The 19,028-nt window shown below is 66.8% G+C and overlaps 3 protein-coding genes across 5 annotated transcripts in view; 1 reads left to right on the forward strand and 2 right to left on the reverse strand.

Moving 5' to 3' along the window:
• The window catches only part of BIN3 (bridging integrator 3), a 46,389-nt gene extending 40,685 nt beyond the window's left edge, over nucleotides 1-5,704 (forward strand). For all 3 annotated transcript variants that reach the window (XM_059870397.1, XM_059870395.1, XM_059870396.1), the window contains one exon: nucleotides 4,682-5,704. In XM_059870397.1, coding sequence (XP_059726380.1) covers nucleotides 4,682-4,828 — 147 coding nt within the window. In that variant the 3' untranslated portion in view covers nucleotides 4,829-5,704. The remainder of the gene's footprint in view (nucleotides 1-4,681) is intronic.
• Nucleotides 5,659-11,602, reverse strand: C30H8orf58 (chromosome 30 C8orf58 homolog). Its single transcript, XM_059870393.1, has 7 exons — nucleotides 11,551-11,602; nucleotides 9,079-9,713; nucleotides 8,907-8,994; nucleotides 8,608-8,711; nucleotides 7,619-8,532; nucleotides 7,089-7,201; nucleotides 5,659-5,918 (listed from the first exon to the last, which is right to left on the reverse strand). The coding sequence occupies exons 1-5, from the start codon at nucleotides 11,600-11,602 to the stop codon at nucleotides 8,449-8,451; spliced, it is 963 nt and encodes a 320-aa protein (XP_059726376.1). The 3' UTR covers nucleotides 5,659-5,918; nucleotides 7,089-7,201; nucleotides 7,619-8,448.
• Nucleotides 11,603-12,604: 1,002 nt separating this feature from the next.
• On the reverse strand, nucleotides 12,605-18,978 carry PDLIM2 (PDZ and LIM domain 2). Its single transcript, XM_059870388.1, has 10 exons — nucleotides 18,832-18,978; nucleotides 17,268-17,379; nucleotides 16,747-16,898; nucleotides 16,332-16,401; nucleotides 16,158-16,249; nucleotides 16,034-16,073; nucleotides 14,250-14,401; nucleotides 13,815-13,960; nucleotides 13,635-13,740; nucleotides 12,605-13,117 (listed from the first exon to the last, which is right to left on the reverse strand). Exons 2-10 carry the CDS (start codon nucleotides 17,364-17,366, stop codon nucleotides 12,922-12,924), a joined length of 1,053 nt encoding a protein of 350 aa, XP_059726371.1. The 5' UTR covers nucleotides 17,367-17,379; nucleotides 18,832-18,978; the 3' UTR covers nucleotides 12,605-12,921.
• Between the last annotated feature and the right edge of the window lie 50 nt (nucleotides 18,979-19,028).

Below are 19,028 nucleotides of genomic sequence, written 5' to 3' on the forward strand. Positions count from 1 at the left end.
CTCCAGCTTCCTTTGGAACGTGCTGCCTCTCCTCCTCCTCCTCCTCCCTTCTCCCTTTGCCCTTTCCCTCAGGCTGCAGAGGGGCAGGGTTGGGATCTCACCGAGCTTTGAGAACCTCCCGGGGCGCTCCGGCGCGGGCAGGAGGGCGGAACCGGGCGCTGCCCGCGCCGTGGGCGTTTCCCTGCGGCATTTTGGGGCCGGGAGCTGCCGCAGGGACCCAGGTGCGCCGCGGGGGGGCCGCCGGGAGGTGCCGGGAGCACGTGTTCCATCTCACCTCCGACTTGGGGGGGGGCCTCTCTGCGGAGCTGCCAGCGAGTTGTCTGCAGGCTGATTCACCTACCAGATGGTGCCGATGCTCCCTGCGCCGCAGGGTGGGTGCTGGGGATGCTGTTCCTGCTGTTCCCTTAGCAATCGGGCGCGGGGCTCCCTGTTCCAGCCCGGAATAACCACAATTCCCGGAGCCACCGCAGAGTCCTGCTGGCCCTTTCCCCCCTGTGGACCCCCTCCGTGGGTGAGACCTTGAAACCTGAATGTTCTCTGCCCTCTCCGGGGTTTGTGATCCGTGAGTTTCCTCAGCTTTGCCCCTCTCGCTCCGTTGTGTCCCGATTCCCAAGGAATTTGGGGCGAGAAGGACGTTGGGATAGGTGTGCTCAGAATGCCCGTGGATGCGAGAGAGGAGCAGCAGGGTGTCACTGCTGGGGCTGTTTGTGAGACTCTCCATCCATATCCCTCTTCTTCCTTGGGAATCCTCGGCTTTCTTGCCCGTCCATCTGCCCTCCCTCTCTTCAGGTGAGGAATTTGTTGGGAAAACCGAGTGAAATCCCGTTTTGAACACCCAAAAAGGCAGCGTCACAACAAAGCTGATGCATCTCCCGTAGGCTGGACTTAAAGCTGGTCCCAGATGGATGCAGCTCCTCACATCCCTCCCTCCCTGCCAGCCTCCATGGGAGCCTCTTTGGCTGCATCCTTCCACCCCCGGGGAGGGATGCTGGGAGGAGAGCTTGGAATGTTTGTGCCGAGCCTGGGCTTGGGCTCCATGTGCCCCCCTGGCTCAGGAGCTCTGCAAAGCGTTTTCCCACTGAAGTGGCTGAAATAAAATGGGAAAGGGATGTGATTTGCCCAAGGTAATGAGTCAGTGGCGAGCCAGGAATAGCAGCCGGAGCCCTGAGTCAGCTCAGCACTGCTCACCTGCAGGCACCTGGCTGGGAAGGCAGGCAGGAGCATCCCCATCCCAGCTGAGAGCTGGCATGGAAACATTGCCCAGCTTTCCCTCCCTCTGTGCCTCCCTGAGCTGATTAACAGCTGGGGGGAGTAGTGTTCCTCGATATAATTTCTATTTTCAGCCTTTTCTGCAGGTACTTCTTTAGGAGTGGGATGAGGCTGGAGGTGAATCCCACTAGGAAAGGCTGGATGGGGTGGGACTGGGATCAGCTGTGCAGGGTGCTGTGACTTTGGGGTTGTTTTTCCCTGGGTCAAACCCACCATCCAAAGGCAAACCCATGTCGTTTTCCTGATTCTTCATCCCTGGAGGCAGCTGGGAGTTAAAGCAAGACAAATTGTGTGACAGTGACACCGTCCAGCGCCACGATGAGCTGGGAAGGGCCCAGCTGCCTCTGGGGGAAGGGGAAGGACCCTGCTCCCAAGCACCTCCATGGCTTTGACCCAAGGAGACCCTCCCAAGGCTGTTCCCATGGCACAGGCTGGCTGTGCTCCCGGGGCTGGGTGTCTCCTGACGCCGGGACATGTCCCGAGCTCGCAGGGCTGTAACATTCAACACCAAATTCTTCTCTCCACCCACGGGCCCGGGCCAAGCCAAGGGAGGCAAATATTTCCCTGGCTGGGGGCTTTGAAGTGGCCACATGGAGATGAAAGGGGGAGATTTTGGAGCTGTCGCTGGTGTGAGGCGTGAACAGCACTTCCTTCCCGCTTTGTGCATAATTTTCCAGCTAGAAAACACAAGATTCCTTTGGGTTTGAATGGAATGGGGGGAAAGATGGGGCTGGCAGGCAGGGAAGGTGCTGTGGGCTGGGGGAGCCTGGCCCTGGCAGCACCCCTGGGTTTGTTTTGGGTAGGACTGCCCCAAACAAGCAGCCACTGGGCCATTGTGGCCAGGATCTATAGAAAATCCATGGAACACAGCGTCCCCAAACAGAATTAGTTCAAGACAGGTGGACTCGGGGCCGTTGGCTCAGGCTCAAAGGCAAGCTGGAGCTGGGATTTGATGGGATGGGGACAGAGCATATGGCATCCATAGCTGGAAAAGTACTGGGCTGGCAGAGCAGGTAGGGCAGGGTGAGCTGGCTGCCCCCTGTCACTGTCACCAGTTTGGGGTGCATCCCCTCCCTGGGAGGGTTTTCACTCCTGTTTCAACAGGAGGAATCATGGGGGGATCGATGCCAGTGGGATTTTGCTGATGAAGCTCGGGAGGCTTGGCTGGCGAGGCACAGCAGCGTCCAGTGGTGCCAGCTGGTTCTGCACTGGGGCTGCTGGGGGAGAGGAGGGTCCCCAGGGACACCCACCAGGCCCTGGGGACATGGGGTGTCCCTTGGGAAGGGATCGGTGGCTGTGGGGTGTGGGGGGGAGGGGGAGCAGCACCAAGGAGTTTGCTCTGCTCTGCCCGTTCAGTGCAGTGTGGATGGTGGGGGACAATCCTGGGGACAATCCTGGGGAACAGTCCTAGGCTCAATCCATTGGGGACAATCATTGGGGACAATCCTGGGCTCAATCCATTTGGGACAATTCTGAGCTCATATCACTGGGGACAGTCCTGGGGGTCAATCCTGAGGAAAATCCTGGGGAACAATCCTGGGCTCAATCCACTGGGGACAGTCCTGGGGCACAAGCCATTGGGGACAATCCTGGGTTCAATCCTGAGGAAAATCCTAAGGCACAATCCTGGTCCTGGAGGAATCCTCAGGGATTTCTGGATCCTGGTGGGGGGGGAGGCAGTTCTGGAGCCAATCCTGGGGGACAGATGTCCCCAAATCTTGGGGGACAACCCTGGGGACAATCCTGGGTGCAGCATCTGCCTCCAGGCCTGCCACCCCGACAAGATTCAGCTTTTTCCCTGCTGGAATTGGCAGTGTCACGGGGCCATATGTGACTGAGCAGAGCCCAGCTGACTCCAGGCTGGGGACAAGGGACATGGGGGGCTGCTCCAGGGCTCTGGCACCCCCCTTGGCACCCCTGCCCCCCAGATCCCTGCTCACTCATGGCATTGCCGAGGGATTTCGGGTGGTTTTGGCATCTCTTGCTGGCAGGGGGGTTCAGAGGATGTTCGGGGTGACCCAGCTGTGGGTTGTGCTTTGGGGGGCGTGCAGGGATTTTGGGGGGCCCTTGCCAGCTCAGCCCTGTGTGGGGTTCATTACTCACTGTGTAAATGAGCATTGCTGTGACTCAGCCAGCGCCGCTGCGTGGGGAGCCCCGGCCACAGAGCAGCCCCCGGGCCCCCAGCATGGCCAGGCCTGGGAAGGGGGGTTCAGGCAGCCAGCGCTGGGATGTGGAGCTCCACCAGACCCCCTCAGGCCTGCCAAAATCGGCATCGTTTTGAGCAGGATTAGGGGAGCTGGTCTCCATGGAGACCGTGCATGTCTCAGCACCGGTGCTGCTGGAGATGCTGGGGCCCTCGTGGGAAATGGGGACAGCACTGGCATTGCCCACCCTGGGGGGCTGCACTCCCCTGTCCCTCCCCGAGGGATGTGGGGGGATATCCAGGACAGAATCCCACACCTGGCACAGCACCAGGGGTCCTGCAGTGCCAGGGGTCCCACAGGAGGCTCTGAGGGTCCTGTGGCACCCGGGGGTCCTACAATGCAAGGGGTTCTGTGGTACCCAGAGGTTCTGTAGTTCCGGGGGTTTCACAGGCAGCACTGGGCTTCCCGCAGCCCCAGGAGTGCCCCAAGCAGCACTTGGGGGTCCCACAGTCAGGGCTGGGCACCCCCGGTGCTGGGGCTCCCACAGGCACGGCTGGGGGTCCTGCAGCACTGAGAGTCCTGCGACACCGGGGGGGTCCCACAGCACCGAGGGTCCCGCGACACCGGGGGGGGTCCCACAGCACCGAGGGTCCCGCGACACCGAAGGGGTCCCACAGCGCCGAGGGTCTCGCAGGCAGGGCTGGGAGCCCCCCTCTCCCCGCTGGATCCCGCGCCCGAGCAGCCACCCCGCTGCCATCTGCCTGCGCTGACCCACGGGCTCCCGCGCCGGCAAGCGCTGCTCGCTGCCGGAGATAATTGGCGGTGCTAATTAGCACGTTATTAACACACCCCTCCTCCTCCTCCTCGCCGTGTTTCGCACGGGGCACGGCGCTGCCGGGCGTGCCCCCTCGCCGAGCCCAGCGAGCCCCTCGCCCTGCCCGCCGGGCCGTGGGCAGCGTGGGCAGGCAGCTCGTGCCGGTGGCACCGGTGACAAACAGGGGGACGAGGCGGCTGCGGGAGGGTGGCGGTGCCGGTGGCAGCCCCGCACGCGCGGCTCCCAGATGGGAAGCGAGCGGAGAAGGGCAGCGCGTTATTAAAATGTGTTGAGTTGTAATAATCCGAGGGGGCGGCACGGCCACGTGGGCGGGAGCTATTTCAGACACCAACGCCGCGGAGAGGGGCTGCCGAGGGCACCCGCGGGGGGGGTGGGTGGGCTGGGGAGGAGACCCCCCATTCCCCTCCCTCTCCAATCCCCCTTTATCCAACAGGTTGTCTACTACACGGAGATGCACAAGATTTTTGGGGACCTGACGGCGCAGATCGACCGGCCCGGGCTGAGCGACGAGCAGCGCGAGCGCGAGAACGACGCCAAGCTCAGCGAGCTCCGCGCCCTCTCCATCGTGGCCGACGACTGAGGCCAGGCTGGGGATGGGGAGGGGATGGGGATCCCCCCCTTTCACCCCAGTTCCCCTCCCAGGGCTGGACTTGTGGGGCTGGAGCTGCTCCCATCGCCCCAGGGCTCTGCATCGTCTTTGTCAGTCCAGGAATGAGTTTTGCCTTAAATTTTGGGGTGTGGAGGAGCAGGAAAGGGAGCGATCCCGCTCGGATGAAGATGGGGAGTGGGATGTGGGGTGCTGGATTTTCCCAGGTTCCAGCGTCCCTTGACACCCCCAGAGCCCAGAGGGTGAGACAGCCCCCCGCTCCTTCCCCTCATTTTGTGCCTTAGTAGCCCAGTGTTCCCCTCAGGGGAGGGTAAAATCACTCAAATCCCATTTTTTGAGGTACAGGGAGAGGGTGATGCTTCTCATGGTGAGCATCCATCCCTCTTTTCCCAGGAATGGTCCAAAGAGCCTGTGCCCCAGAGCTGGGGGGTGCAGGGTGGGGACAGGGGACCACAGACCCCAGAGCAGGGACAGGTGGGGACATCCCTAAGGGAGACAACCCAGCCAGGAGTAAAACCTATGGAAAACTGGGGGGCTTCAGCCCCTCCTCGGTGTGTGGGAGGGGCCGCAGGGACGCCGTGGCTTGTCCCCAATAAAGTTTTTAGCAGCGCAGCGCGGCCGGGGCCGTGTCGGTGCCAGCGCCGGGGCCGTGTCGGTGCCGCTGTCACCGCCGGGCCGCTGTCGCCCTCTGCCGCCGCCCGGCCGCCACTGCAGGGGGACGCGGGGGGCTCGGGGTGTCCCTGGAAGGGAAATCTGGGATCGAACATCGGCGCGGGAAGGAAACGGCCTCAAAGCACGAGGAATGGAGTTTTCCAGCACAATAGAGGCAATTTGGGCCTTTAAGGGTAAGGAGAGGCTGCCTGCTGTGTCCTGGGGTGAGCAGGTGCTGCTTGGGATAAGGGGTTGGAAGCCCACCCTGGAGAGGTTCTGGTGGACATGACGAAGGTCCCTTCTCTGCCTTGGGGTGGCACGAGGCTCCTGCTGCTCCAGGTGAGGGCACACAGCTCCAGACACCAGGGAAACCATCACCACATCTTCCTGCCAGGACCTGGGTTTGGCAAACCTGCACAAGACAGGGAACAAGGCTCAGGGGTGTCCTGGGAAGCCCAGCAGAAAATGGGGATGGAACCCCTAAAACCCAAACCTTCCCTTCCCAGCTGGAGCAAAGGGGATGGAGCAGAGCTGTGAGAATGCTGGTGGCTGTCCCCAGTGCAGGGACACAGCGAGGTCCCCCCAAGAACCTCCCGTGCCAAGGCTCCTCCCCAGCTCCCAGCATGGAGAACTTCATCCCTCCCTCTCCCCTTGGCTGTTCGTTCCCAACCACATCACATGCCAGGCCAGGTTTAAGCAAAATAAACCCAGTTGCCACGGTTACCCAGAGCAGGGATGCTAAATATACAGAATATAGATATTTATGTAAATATTGAACTGCCACGCACAGAGCCCGTGAGCCCGAGCAAGGGACACGCTGCCCCACGGGATCTGAGCCCTGCAGACCTCAGGGTGGCCAAATGGGCAAAGGTCCCTCTGTGGCCTGGAGGTGTTGATTCCTCCCCAGATTCAAGCCCACCTCGGCTCACCTGAACCCACCTGGTGGCTTTGTCTGCGTCACTGCCACCCTGTGTGGCACAGCCAGACCTCCCCAGCCACCTTGTCCCCAGCACCCACAAATCCCAGCTCTGCTCCATCAGCTCCTCCTGCCCTCCCAGCACTCAGGAGAGGGATGTCACCCATGGAAACTCAAACCCAGGCGTTCCCAGGGATTCACTCTGCCTACTCTCCGCAGTGCTTGGGGAGGAGAATTCCATCTTTTATAGTAAAAAGGGGATAATTACCGGGTTTTGCACCACCCACAAGATCCCAGCGTTAATAGGGAGAGCTGGCAGGAAGGGAAAACTCGCTCTACGATGAGGAATGTGCTCAGCCTCGGTGGCTGAGGCACCCCTGGGTGAGGTTCATCAGCACTCAGACCTCCAGGAGCAGAGGGGGGAGAAGCATTGGGGCCGTCCCAGCGTGGGGAGCATTCCCTGCTGCCGAGCAAATCTTCCTCCTTTTTCCTCCCCAGCAGGAATTCCTCTGGGTTAGCCCAGTGGTTGTCCCCCTTCCTCCCCAACTCCCCTGGGGACAGGTTTAGCAGATGCCAGCCCACCACCAATCCCCAGGATTTCCTCACAAATAGGATGAATTAACCCTCTCCAGGCCGGCCAACACCAGCTCACATCTGGATCCACACCTTGGTTTTCCTTGTCAGGTGCTCGGGAGCTTCCCCTTGTTCCAGGTGATTCAGGAGTGCTGGGGTGGGGCAGAGAGGCTCAGACCTCCTTCCTCCTCCTCCTCACCTGGGCCCTGCAAGGAGAATCAGCATCCCCTGGACCAGCCTCAGGCATTTCCTTGGGATCAGCCACGGGGATTCAGCCGGGGTCGCAGTGAGGGGGAGGATGGAGGTGGCAGCAGGGGAGGGGGTGCCCAGACCCCAACCCCGCACCGGGAACACCCAGCCGTGCCCTCCCCCACCTCCCCGAGCCCCTCCCCATTGCTCCTCAGCCCGGGGGGCTCAGGAGAGCAGAGGGGGGGCGATGGGAAGGGGTTTGATGCTGGAATGGGAGGGACAAGGATAAAACACACTTCAGCCCCAGCTGTGCTCCAGAAACCCTTCAGCACCCCCGACCAGGCTGTGCCCCAGCCGGGGTGCACTGCCAGGGACCCCCCCCGTCCCCCCCAGGCCCTGCCATGAGGACGGACAGGGCGGGGACGAGCACTCACGGTTCCCGGGAAGGAGCGGTGGGATGCGGGACGCTGCGGCTCCAGGGATGTCCCCAGGGCGGCCGGGTGGGAGCGGTGCCGGGAGGCGCTGCGGGAGTCACCGCTGGGAAGGAGAAAACCCCAAGTGACGGTAGGAAATCAGCAGGAAAGGGGGGAAAGGGAGGGATAACAGGATACCTGATGGGAGAGCGCCTGGCCGCGGCTCGGGGCAGCATCTTCCTCACCTGCGGCACCGGCCCGTCCCGCGCAGAGCTGGCGACACCAGGAGGGGTTCCAGCAGCACCAAAACAGCATCGAACCCCCTTCCTCATCCTCACCCTCCTCCTCTACCCCCCAAACTGGGGAGCTCCTCTCGAGAAAGCCACGATACTCCCGGGAGCATCATCCCGCTCCGCCGGGGACCCCCGGCGCTCCCTCCCCACCAATCCCCGCGGAGCAGCCGGGGGGTTCCGGGGGCTCGGACGAGCTTCATCCCCACCCCAGGCAGCGGGACCCCTCCGGAGCCGGCCGGGGCTGGGCGGGGAGGGGGCTCGGGGAGCCGCTTGGGCCGTCCGTGGGTCCGGCCCGGTGGGACAAAAGGGGCGGAAAAGCCGTCGGAAGTGATGCGGCAGTGACGCGCCCTCGCGTGACGTCACGCCGGGTTTAGGAGCGTGACGTCACGGCGCGACAGCAAGCACCTCTTTATGGGTGAAAAGACTTTATTGGGGGGGGGGAAAGGTGAAGGCGGTGCGCCAGGCTGGGGACCGGCCCCGGGCTGGCGTGACGTCATAGGGTGAGGTGTGACGCAGTTCCTCCATCCAGGTGTGGCGGTGGGAGCGGGACCCCCCGTCCTACCTGCACCGGCCACCGCGCAGGGAGCGGCGGGTCAGGCGGGTGAGCAGCACCTTCACCCGGCCCCAGTGCGAGCGCCCGTCCTGCGGGAGAGGGGTGGTCAGCGGGGGGACCAGAGCGACCCCCCCCCGCCACTCCCCGACCCCCCCCGGCCGTACCTTGTCCGGTGCTGGGACACCCGCGCAGCCCTCGGCGGGGTCCAGCAGGCTGGGGGAGCTGACCGAGTGTCCCCACAACCGCCGGCACGGCCCGGGGTCGGCCGCTGCAAGGGGGAGCAAAGCTGGTCAAGCCTGGGGGCCGGGGGGGCATCGTGCTGCCATCCCACGTGCTGCCCCCCTCACCTGGGGCCAGGTCTCGCCATCCCACCCCGCTCACCTGGCACCGGTGCTGCCATTCCCGCATCCCCCAGTGCTCACCTGGCCCCAGGTCCCGCCACTCCCGAGCCCACCCCGCTCACCTGGCGCCTGGCTGTCGGAGCAGGAGCGCGGCCGGAACCCCTCATCCCTCCAGGTGCCCAAATCCTGCCTCGGGGGCTGCCGGCTGGGCTGCGGGCGAGGAGAGGACAGGCAGGGTGTGAGCTGGGACCCCCGCACCCCCTCCCCGTGCATCCCCCTCTTCCTGGCCCTCACCAGGGTGGCCGGGCGGGCGCAGCGGGCTCCGGCCGCCTGCTGCCGGAGGGCGCGGTTGTCCTGCTGCAGCCGCGCCAGGCGCTCCAGCATCTGGCACACCTGCTCCAGGTAGCGCAGCCCCTGCCCCGACACCGCGGCCTCGGGCACGGCCCGGGGGTCCCGAGGCGGCCGAGCCGCCCCCGCCGCGGCCTCCGCCGCCCCCTCGGTCTCCTCGGGGTCCCGCGGGGGCTCGGCCAGGTCAGCGGCGCTGGCGCTGCGCCGGCTGAGCTGTCGCGGGCAGCGCTGCCTCCTGCTCCGCTGCGCTGCCTGCAGCAGCCTCCTGCTGGCCGAGCGGCTCCGGGCTGCCCGGGGGGGCTCCTCTCCGGGGGGCTCCTCCGCCGGGAAACCGTCCAGGGAGAAGCGGCTCTCGGAGCCCAGCGGGGTGGAGGGCGAGTGCTCGTTGCTGGCCATCTCCACGCCGGAATCCTCGGACTCTGACTTGAGGAGCCTCCCGCCGGCCGGGGGGCTGCTGGGGGGCTGCGGGGGTCCCCGGGTGCTCATTCCCCGCGGGGGCTGCCGCGGGCTCTCCTGCAGCCGGCGGTAGACGCTGGCGGAGGTGCGCACGATGCAGCTCTCGGCCGACTCCCAGGGACCATCTGCGGGGAAGGGAGGATCGGTGGGCTCAGCTGGGGGGTCCCTGGGCAGAAAACTGCGTGCCCACCACCCCTCTAAGCCCCCTAGAGCAACTCCAGCAGTGCCCAAGGCCGCTCTCCCCCCTGCCCAGCAGTCCATACGCTCCTACAGCCCCAGTGTGTTGTCTCTACTCCCCAAAGACACGGCCCTGGCCTCCACCATCCTCCTCCTCCTCCTCCCTAGCTGAGCTGCTGGGGGGCACCCACGGCCCCCACCCTGACCTGGGCAGGGCTCTTGAGCCGGGTTGTTCTGTATCCCGCCTCAGCTCGGTGCCGGCAACCCAGGACAGAGCACGGCCGTGGGATCCCGGATCTGGGATGGCTCCAGCACCTCCAGCTCCTCGCACTTGTCCCCATGGGATGGGTGGCATGGCCAGCCGGGATGTGCCCCCCAGCACCCCGCAGCTCCAGGTGGGATTGTGCTGCATCCATGGCAATCTCGGCACTCCCCGCCCAGCACTCGCTCCCTTCCCAGCCAGGCCGCGGGCTCGGCGAGGTGGCAGCGGAGCTTTGGCACCTCCTGCAGGCTGCCCACCCCCCAAAGCCCCGCTCGGGGACTTGCCACCCCCTCGAACGCACTCACAGCAGCTGAACCTCCTCTTCCAGACGGCGCGGGAGCCACCCCACATCGCCGAGAGCCAGAGCCGAGTGCCGGGCGCGCGTCCCGGCGCTCCCTTTTATAGCCACCCCAGCCGGCGACGGGCCCTGCATCCAGAGGCACCTCATTACAGGACCGGTTCCCAACTGGTTCCTCGCAGGGCTTGGGATCGGCGATACTGGCTGGGCCAGTGGTTAAGGACTCCCTTCCCACCCCAGCTGGGAAGGCGAGAGGGCTGTTTGGGCGCCGGCAGGCAGCCAGGTGCCGCCTGCATCCCACCGAATTCCAGAAAACTCACTCAGGGCTCCAGCGTGGGCTGAATTCACCGCTCGGGGATCCCGGTGCTCCCAAATTCCTGCCCTTCCTGCAGCCACAGCACTCACCGTGCATCCCTCGGGGGCTGGAGAGGCCGAGGGGAGCCGGGAAGCGGCGGCCAGCCCCGGGACAATCCGGCCGTTCAGTGGGATTGAATCCCAGCAACGCCGGGGAGCAGCCCGTCCGCCCCGGCAAGATTGAATCCCAGGAATTCCGGGGGGCAGCCCCTCCACCGCAGCTCCAGTGGCCGCTGCCAGCAGCACAGTTCCCACACGCCGCAATTCCACAGGCTCCAGGACCCCTCGTGCCAAGGGGCCGCTGCCCCCTCCACCGCGGGGGTGTCACCGCAGCCCCGCGGGCGTGGGGGGCGCTGGCAGGGTGAGAAGGGGCGTGGGGGTCCCATCAGCTCCTCCTGGGGTGCCCCCCGCGTTGGCAGCTCAGCCCCGGTACCTCCCAGACGCTGCTGCTGGAGGGGTCCCGGCACAGCCGGAGCTGCGGCACACACGGAGGTGAGCCCTGGGTTTTGGGGACCCCCCTGCCGCATTTGGGGACGGGCAGCGGCCTGTAAGCCCAAACAAGGGAAGGGAAAACCTGAATTCCCAGCACAGCTGGTCGCCTGGGCCCCTCCCAGCAGGGAGTAGATGAAAACCAGGGCTCCAGGGACACCTTTTAGCACAAACGGGGGGTTCCGGGGAGCCCCCAGGTTCCTTCTCAAGCACAGACAACACAAACTGGGCTTCCGAGGACCCCGGCTTCCCTCTCTAGCACAGACACCTCAAAGCAGAGATCCCTGAGGATCTCCTCCAGCATGATCCTCGAGGGCTGGAGACCCCGAGGGACCCCCCAGAAGCGGGGGAGCCTCCACAGCCCCAGGGGCCACCGACTCACCGAGCTCACCACGGAGCGGCTGCACCGTGAAGGCTCCGCGGCGGCGCAGCATCCTCGGGATGTACCGGGAGCGAGGGGGTGAAACCGGGAACAGGGAACGGACAGAGAGCACCGGGAACGGGCAGGGAGCACCGGGGCTGCTCCTCCGCTGCTTTATGGGGCAGGGCCGGGGGGCGGCACAGCCCCGGGGCGGGGCGGGGGTAGGAGGCCGCCCCCCTGCCTGGGCAGCCCCTTCCCCCCCAGCCTCAACTGTGTTATCCCAGGAGGGCTCAAAGCCTTTATTCCTCTTTTTCCTGTGTGGAGAGGGCGGGAGAAGGGCAGGACTTTCATCGTGATCATCATCATCCTCCTCCTCCCCCGCTAGGTGTTACAGAGCCACGGAATGGTTGTGTTGGGACCTTAAAGCCCATCCAGTGCCACCCCTGCCCTGAGCAGGGACACGTCCCACTGTCCCAGGCTGCTCCCAGCCTCTTCCATCCTGGCCTTGGGCACCTCCAGGGGTCCAGGGGCAGCCCCAGCTGCTCCGGGATGATTAATTGGGAATTCGATGGTGAGAGCTCCATGACCCAGCCCGGGGTGCACGGGGAGCAGTGGCACACCCCAAAGAGACCCCCGTGAGACCCCAGGCAGGAGGGGAGGGGCGGTCCTGGCTGTCCCTCCTGCAGAGGGACACGAGAAGGGACAGGCCGCTGATAACGGCGAATCCCAAGATAACAGCAAAGCCCAGATAACAGCAAAGCCATCTCCGTGTACGCGGGCACGGAGGGCGGGGAGAGGCGATAAGAGCACCTGGAGCAGGACAAAGGCCTCGACCAATAGCCCCCAATAAACCCGGACACCTCCCAGGGATGCAGGGAGGGGCCAGCCAGCCCTCAGGGCAGCCCTGACCTTTCTGTGAGCGGGACAAGGAGCGGCACCGGAGCACCTGGACCCCCACCCCGGCTGCAGGCAGGAGGGCTGAGGGGTCTGAGGGGGTCCCTGGCTGCACCCCGGGTTTGGGGTAGAACCCTCCTTCCCTCTGCCCTGGGGTGCCGGCACAGAGCAGACACGGCACTGGAGCAAATATATATTATATTTGAAAAGAATCTGGTTTAATTCCTCGGAGAAGCCCTTTGCAGTCAGTGCACAAGCGGTGCCAGCCCCTCTCGGTACCCAAGTGCTCAAGCGACCCCGCCACAATGTCCCCTCGGTGTCCCCCAGGCTGAGAACTCACCCACGAAGGGGTGAAGACGGGCGGCTGCATCGCATCCCCCCCAAACCCCATCCATCCCCAGCCCGGCAGCGTCCTCAGCCCCCAGCCCAGCCCTAACCCCCCCTGGGGTCACGGGGGGCGCTGGGCTGACCCCACCGCGCGGTGCCGGTGGCCGGGGCTCAGGAGCGGGGGGACACGGGCCGGGGCACGGGCCCCCCCGGGGGTCCCTGGTAGCGCAGGCGGGCGTGTTTCTCGCAGAACAGCTCGTCCCCCACCCAGAAGTGGCCGCGCATCTTCAGGCTGAGGCCGCAGTCGGCGCAGGTGTAGCAGGACGGGTGCCGGTAGCGCCCGTCCTGGATCCGCACCGCTTGTGTCCTGCGGGGGTGGGGACAGGCGGTCAGCCGAGCCACCCCGTGTGTCCCCAGGGTCCCCTCCCACCCGGGCTCAGCCCTATCGTGGCCCTGGAGCGATGGCAGGGATGGATCCTGCCCTGGGACCACCCTGGGACCACTCACACCCCAGGACCGCCCCCATTTCCACCCTGAAGGAGCGATGGCAGGGATGGATCCTGCCCTGGCCCCACTCACACCCCAGGACCGCCCCCATTTCCACCCTGAAGGAGCGATGGCAGGGATGGATCCTGCCCTGCGCCCCCAGCCCCATTCCCACCCCACAATCAGCCCCATTTTAACCCCTCCGGCAGCGACAGCAGGGGCGGATCCTGCCCCGGGAACTGCCCCACCCACACCCCGCATTATTTTATCCCTGCGGGGAGCAACGTCAGGGACAGATCGGGCCCCGCGCCTGAGAGCAGCCCCTTCTTGGCTTTGCCAGGAGGGACGGCAGGGACAGACCCAGCCCCGGGCCCCCCCGGGCCCCCAGCCCCACTCACGCGATGCTGCTCCCGCACTTCTCACAGACGTGCAGCTTCTGCACCCCGGCCACGGGCTTGCGGGCCCCGGCCGAGAGCCGGCTGGGGAAGGGGGCTGCGGGACCTCCTGAGGGGACACGAGGCCATCAGAGTCCTGCCACCCCCTGCCAGACCTCCCGCCGCCCTCCGTGCCCCGCTCACCTCCTTCCTCATCCTCCAGCGCCTCCTGGAGCAGGCGGAAGGTGCTGGATTGCCGCGGGGCCGTCCGCAGCTCCCGGTTCTCCTGCAGCATCTTGTAGACCTCCGAGTCCTCCTCCAAGCGCCTCATGGTCGGCTCCGAGCCCTGGCTGGGGGGGCGCAGCCCGAGGGGAGATTTTGGGGGGGGTATTCCCAGCGCCCGGATTCCGGGATCCACCCGGCTGCACCCCACAGCCCGTCCGCCACCTGCTCCCTCCACCCCGGGAGCTGCCCCAGCCTGCCCGGCCCTCCCACGGCCCCACCTGCCTACAGGTGAGTTAACCCTTTCCACGGGCTCCCTCAGCACCCACGGGTGACAAAGCAGCGTGGGGACACTGGGCTGGGAGCTCCCCTGCCGCGGGGTCCCCCCCACCCCAGAGCCCCCAGCCCGCTCCATACCTGTGGCAGGTGCTGGCAGAAGGGGAGGAGAGGCGCCTCTCCCTGGGGGCTGCCCAGGGGGTTTGGGGAGCTCCGAGCTCCGGTGAGGGTGGCCGGTGGGGGGGAGGCAGGACGGGTCCCTGGGAGCTGCTCTGGCGGCTCGGGGGTCGCTCCTGGCAGGGGGAGACGGGAGGGATGTCCTGGGGGGGGCCGGCAGCAGCAGCCCCCAGATAGAGCCGAGGGTGCCCACAGAGCCTCCCTCTGCCCCCAGGCACCCCAAGGACACCCAGCCCAGGCCCAGGGGCTTTCCCCAAGCCCAGGTCTCCAGAGGGGTGCAGGGATGCTCCGTGGGGTGGCTGCTTCTCCTTCCCACCCAGGCTGGGGCCAGTGGCACCCCCCAGGGGGGCCAGGGCAGTGCCCCCAGCCCATAACCCAGGGCCTGCGCCCGTCCCCTCCCCTCCATCTGCTCCTGCTTAGCGGCCCTGGCGAGGCCGGGAAGCAGAGCCCGCCCTGGCTAAGTGGAAGCCGATGTTTTCCCGATGTTTTCCCGATGTTCCCGGGAGCAGCTGCCACGCAGATGGGAACGAATCCCTCGGGACCCCGGGGTGGGCACAGGGCACAGGGACCCCCTGCCTGCACCCGTGGGGTGGGAGAGGGGCAGCGCCGAGGCTCTGCGGGGTCACGAAGGATGAGCTAAAATTAGGCACGGGAGGAGCCGGGCCTTGGCCTCATCCCTGGCGGCTTCCAGCGCCAGCCCGGCCCGGGATGCGAGGAAGAGTGGGATGGATCCAAGGGCAGCCATCCCCTCACCGCCCCTGGGGCACAGGGGCTTGGCTGGGGGCTCCGGGCACGGCACCCTCATGTCCCCGACCCTGTGGACCCTCCGGGGCAGGGATGGACCCTGTGGGACAGGGAGGGACCCTTCGGAGCCGGCACCAAAGCAAACACGGAGCTGGGGAGGAAGGAGGGAGCGGGCGGCCGGAGGAGCCAAGGGGCGGCCGGGGCTGCGGCCAAAGGCAGCTGGGAAGGGCCGCGCTCGGGGCCGCGGCGCTTCCCAATTTGGGCTTGAAAAACAAGAAAAAGAGAAAGCGGGGAGGGAGGAAAGGAGGGAGACGCCAAGCCCGGAGCCAGCGGCTGCCCGCAGGGAGGATAGGGCGGCCGCGGGCATCCTGGGACGGAGCTCGGGGCTGGAGGAGCATCCAGCCCCCGCGCGTCTCGGTCCCACTCCCGGCGCATCCCGATCCCACTCCCGGGGTGTCCCACGGCGGCGGCGGCGCGCCGGGCCGCGGGTCCCTGCCCGGCCAACACCCCAGTGCCCCGGGCTGGCAGCAGCGGGGCTGGGCCTTCCCAAACTGGTTTGGCCTCCCCAGGCTGGCGCCGCTGCCAAGAGGAGCAAAACATCCCTGGGCAGGTGCGGCGGTGCCCGCGGGGCCGGGGGCGCTGCCAGCGCGGCGGGGAGGGGACACCCGCGGCAGCCACCGCAGACGGGGACCCCGGGGACAGTGGGGCTGGGCAGGGACGTGGCCGTGGGGGGGCAGAGGGGGCGGTTTAGGGGCTCAGAGCGGGGTTGTTTTCGGGCTCGGAGGAGGGTGGTTTGGGGGCTCAAAATGAGGTGATCTGGGGGCTCCAGGGGGGAAGGTTTAGCATGGCAAAGGGGAAAGGTTTGGCGGTTCAAAGCAGGGAGGTTTGGGGCTTAAAATGGGGTTCAGAGGGGGATGGTTTTCGGGTTCAAAAGATTTTGGTGCACAGATGCTCCCCGAGCATCTCTGCCTGGCCCTCGGCAGCCCCCCCAGCTCCCTGCTCACCTGGCGGAGGCCGGGACAGGTGAACTCCTGCTCCTGTGAGCTGGGGGAGAGAAGGGAGCCATCAGGGGGGTCCCTGGCCCTCCCCAGCCCCCTCCTCACCCCCAGTCCCCCCGTGCAGCCTTACCTGGCACTGCCAGGTGGGTGGGTGAGGGATGCCAGGCTGGGGTCGAGGGTCCTCAGGGCACTTTGGCTGTCACTCGGCATCTGCAGCATGTCCTGGGGAGGGGAGGGTGACACCAGCAGCTGCCACCAGCCCTGGCTGGGGGGCCGAGGTGCACAGGGGCTGCCCAGGTCTCACCTGGAAACGCGTGGCCAACCTCTCCAGCGAGGTGTCCCCGTTGGTGTGGCTGGGAGATGGCACCGGGGACCTGAGGGCCAAGGGAGAGCAGCAGGGTTTGGGATCTGCCCCAGGAGCCCCAAACCGCTGTGCACAGCACGCTGTGACCCTTCTCTGCAGCCCCGGGAGCCACCGAGGCACAGCTGGGTCCCCAGCTGGGACCAGTTGGCCAGGTAACGGCTGCCAGCGCTGCCTGGCCTCGTTAGCACCCGACTCCTTAATTAGAGAGCCGGGACAGGCTCCCGCTGGGATGACACCGCCCCAGGAGTCACCGAGGGGGTGGGAACAAGTGACACACACGTGGTTGGGGACCCCAGCCCGCGTGCAGACACCGCTGGCACCCAGGGCCAGGTGTCGGGGCTGCTCCAGCACTCACCTCTCCACCTCCAGCCGGAGCTGCCCCGGGCTCTTCTTGATTTTGTTCTGCGCCTCCACGTTGAGCATCTCAGCCGTGCTCTCCCCATTGATGGTGACAATGACATCCCCCGGCCGGAGGTCACCCGTGGCCGCCTTCCCGTGCTCCGTCACCTCCGTGGAGAAGGGGACATGTCCCGGTGACCCCCCCGTGCAGTGCAGCATTCCCCGTGCAGCCCCAACCCGACCCCCGCCCTGCGGGGATGCTCCCACCCTCTGGAATCTCCAGGGCCCTGCCAGGGCATCACCAGCCCCTCTGCCAGGAGGGGACCACGGCCTTGGAAACAACACCCGGAAATTTGGCCCAGCCCGGCCCAGCCCAGGGGCCACGGGAGCCCCCCCCGCCGCCGCCACCCGCCGTGGGCCATTCCCACGGAGCAGGATCCCCCAAGGACGGCAAACAGGATCCGCTCCCCGGGGCAGCCCGGCCCGCCCGGAGCCCCGGCGGCCCTCCCGGGCCGGGGGACACGTGGGGGCTCCTACCTTGGAGACGGTGATGGGCTTCCCGAAATCTCTTCCCCCGGAGATGCGGAAGCCCCACGGGGCCGGGCCGGGCAGTGTCACTGTCACCGTCACCGGCATGGCAGCGGCGGCTCTGGGCGGGCAGGAGCGAGGTGTCAGCGATCCCGGCCGCTGAGAGGATGAGGCAGAGGGGACCCCCCTCCTCCTACCCACAGACCACACAACGAGGGCCTCCCTGTCCCCGCTGCACCCTGAGGGTCCCCAGCGCCGGCAGCGCTTTCCTTCCGGGGAGGGGACCCAGGTCCTCGCAGGGTGACAGCAGCCACCGCCGCTTCCTCTTGTCCCCCAAGGCTGGCGCCTTCCTCCCCGGGCCCAGGGGGTCCCAGACACCCGGCGGTGCAGCTGAGACAGCCAAGGTCGTTCCCAGGAGCTGGAGCAAGGCAGGAAATTGGTGAAGCCTTGGCAGCAAGGCCGGGGCTGTGGCCTGGCAGAGCCGAGCCTGTGGGGTTTGGAGGGGAGGATGTGGCAGCGAGGGACGGGTTCTGCTGCTCATCACAGCAGCGTCCGACACCAGCGAGGACCAGCAGCCTCAGCCCTTGATCCCACAGCAAATCCACACCGGTAAAGGACGCTGAGGATCCCCCGGGGGTGGCACAGGGTCCCCATGGCACCCCGGTGAGTGACGCAGCCCTTGGCTCCCATGGGATGGGTGGGAATGGGCAGCCGCATCCCCTAAATCCACACCAGATCCCATCCCACCCATCCCGCCACAGCCTGGGAGAGCTGGGCAGCCCATCTGGAGCCGGGCACCCCGGCCGGCACCGGGCACCCCGTCCGCAGCCGCCGGGAATGTTAAAAATCCCAAGAGCACAAAGAGGGGCTTGAGAGGCTGTCCGGAAGAATTTCCTGGGCTGGGCTTCCAGCGCCGGGAGGAAACCCCAAACCCCCTCCCCATGCCCAGCCCTGCTCAGCATCCCCGGGCAGCGAGGGCTGCCAGCCCGGGGACCCCCACACCCAGCTGGGCACCCACCCCAGACCCCCCGACAGCCCTGCACCTCTTCTCTGGACCCTGCACTCCTTCTTCAGACACTGCACCCCAGCTCTCCCTTATGCTCCTCTTCTCCACTTCCTGCTCCCCTTCTCCATCCCTGCACCCCTTCTCCAGTCCCTGCACCTCCCTTTCGTGTCCTGCACCCCTTCTCCATCCCCGTCCCCAGGTCTGCCCGTGCTCCCCTTCTCCACCCCCTGCTCCCCTCCTCGGCCCCCCGCTCCCCACCTGTGTCCCCGCTCCCTCCCGGCTCTGTCCCCGCCGCACAGCGTTGTCTTTGTGCCCGCGGCGGCTGGCGGTGCCGCCTGGCACCCGCGGGGCGAGCGGCTGGGACGGGCGATGCCAGGAGGCGCGGGGACCTGGGGACACAGGGACTTGGCACTGGCGAGGATCCGGGGACGTGGGGACTCGGGGACACAGTGGCGGGACCTGCCCGCACATCCCTCTCCACCCCCGGGCACCGGGACCCCCGAGGGTCGGACACCCCCCCAGCCGCAGCCGGCGCCCCCCGCGCCCCCCGCATCCCCCCGCACTCACCGGGGCGGCCGAGCCGGGCGGCCCCGCGGGGCTGCGGAGCCAAGCGCGGTCCCGGGACGGCACCGCCTCCTCGGGAGGAGCCGAGCCGGGCCGGGCCGGGCCGGGCTGCGGGCACGGCCCCCCCCGACGGGGCGCACGGCGGCGGCTGGGCCCGCCCCGGCGCGGAGCGGGACCGCCCGTGGGCGTGGGGGGATCCC

This window comes from Haemorhous mexicanus, chromosome 30 (genome assembly GCF_027477595.1).
Source record: "Haemorhous mexicanus isolate bHaeMex1 chromosome 30, bHaeMex1.pri, whole genome shotgun sequence".
Taxonomy (NCBI): domain Eukaryota; kingdom Metazoa; phylum Chordata; class Aves; order Passeriformes; family Fringillidae; genus Haemorhous; species Haemorhous mexicanus.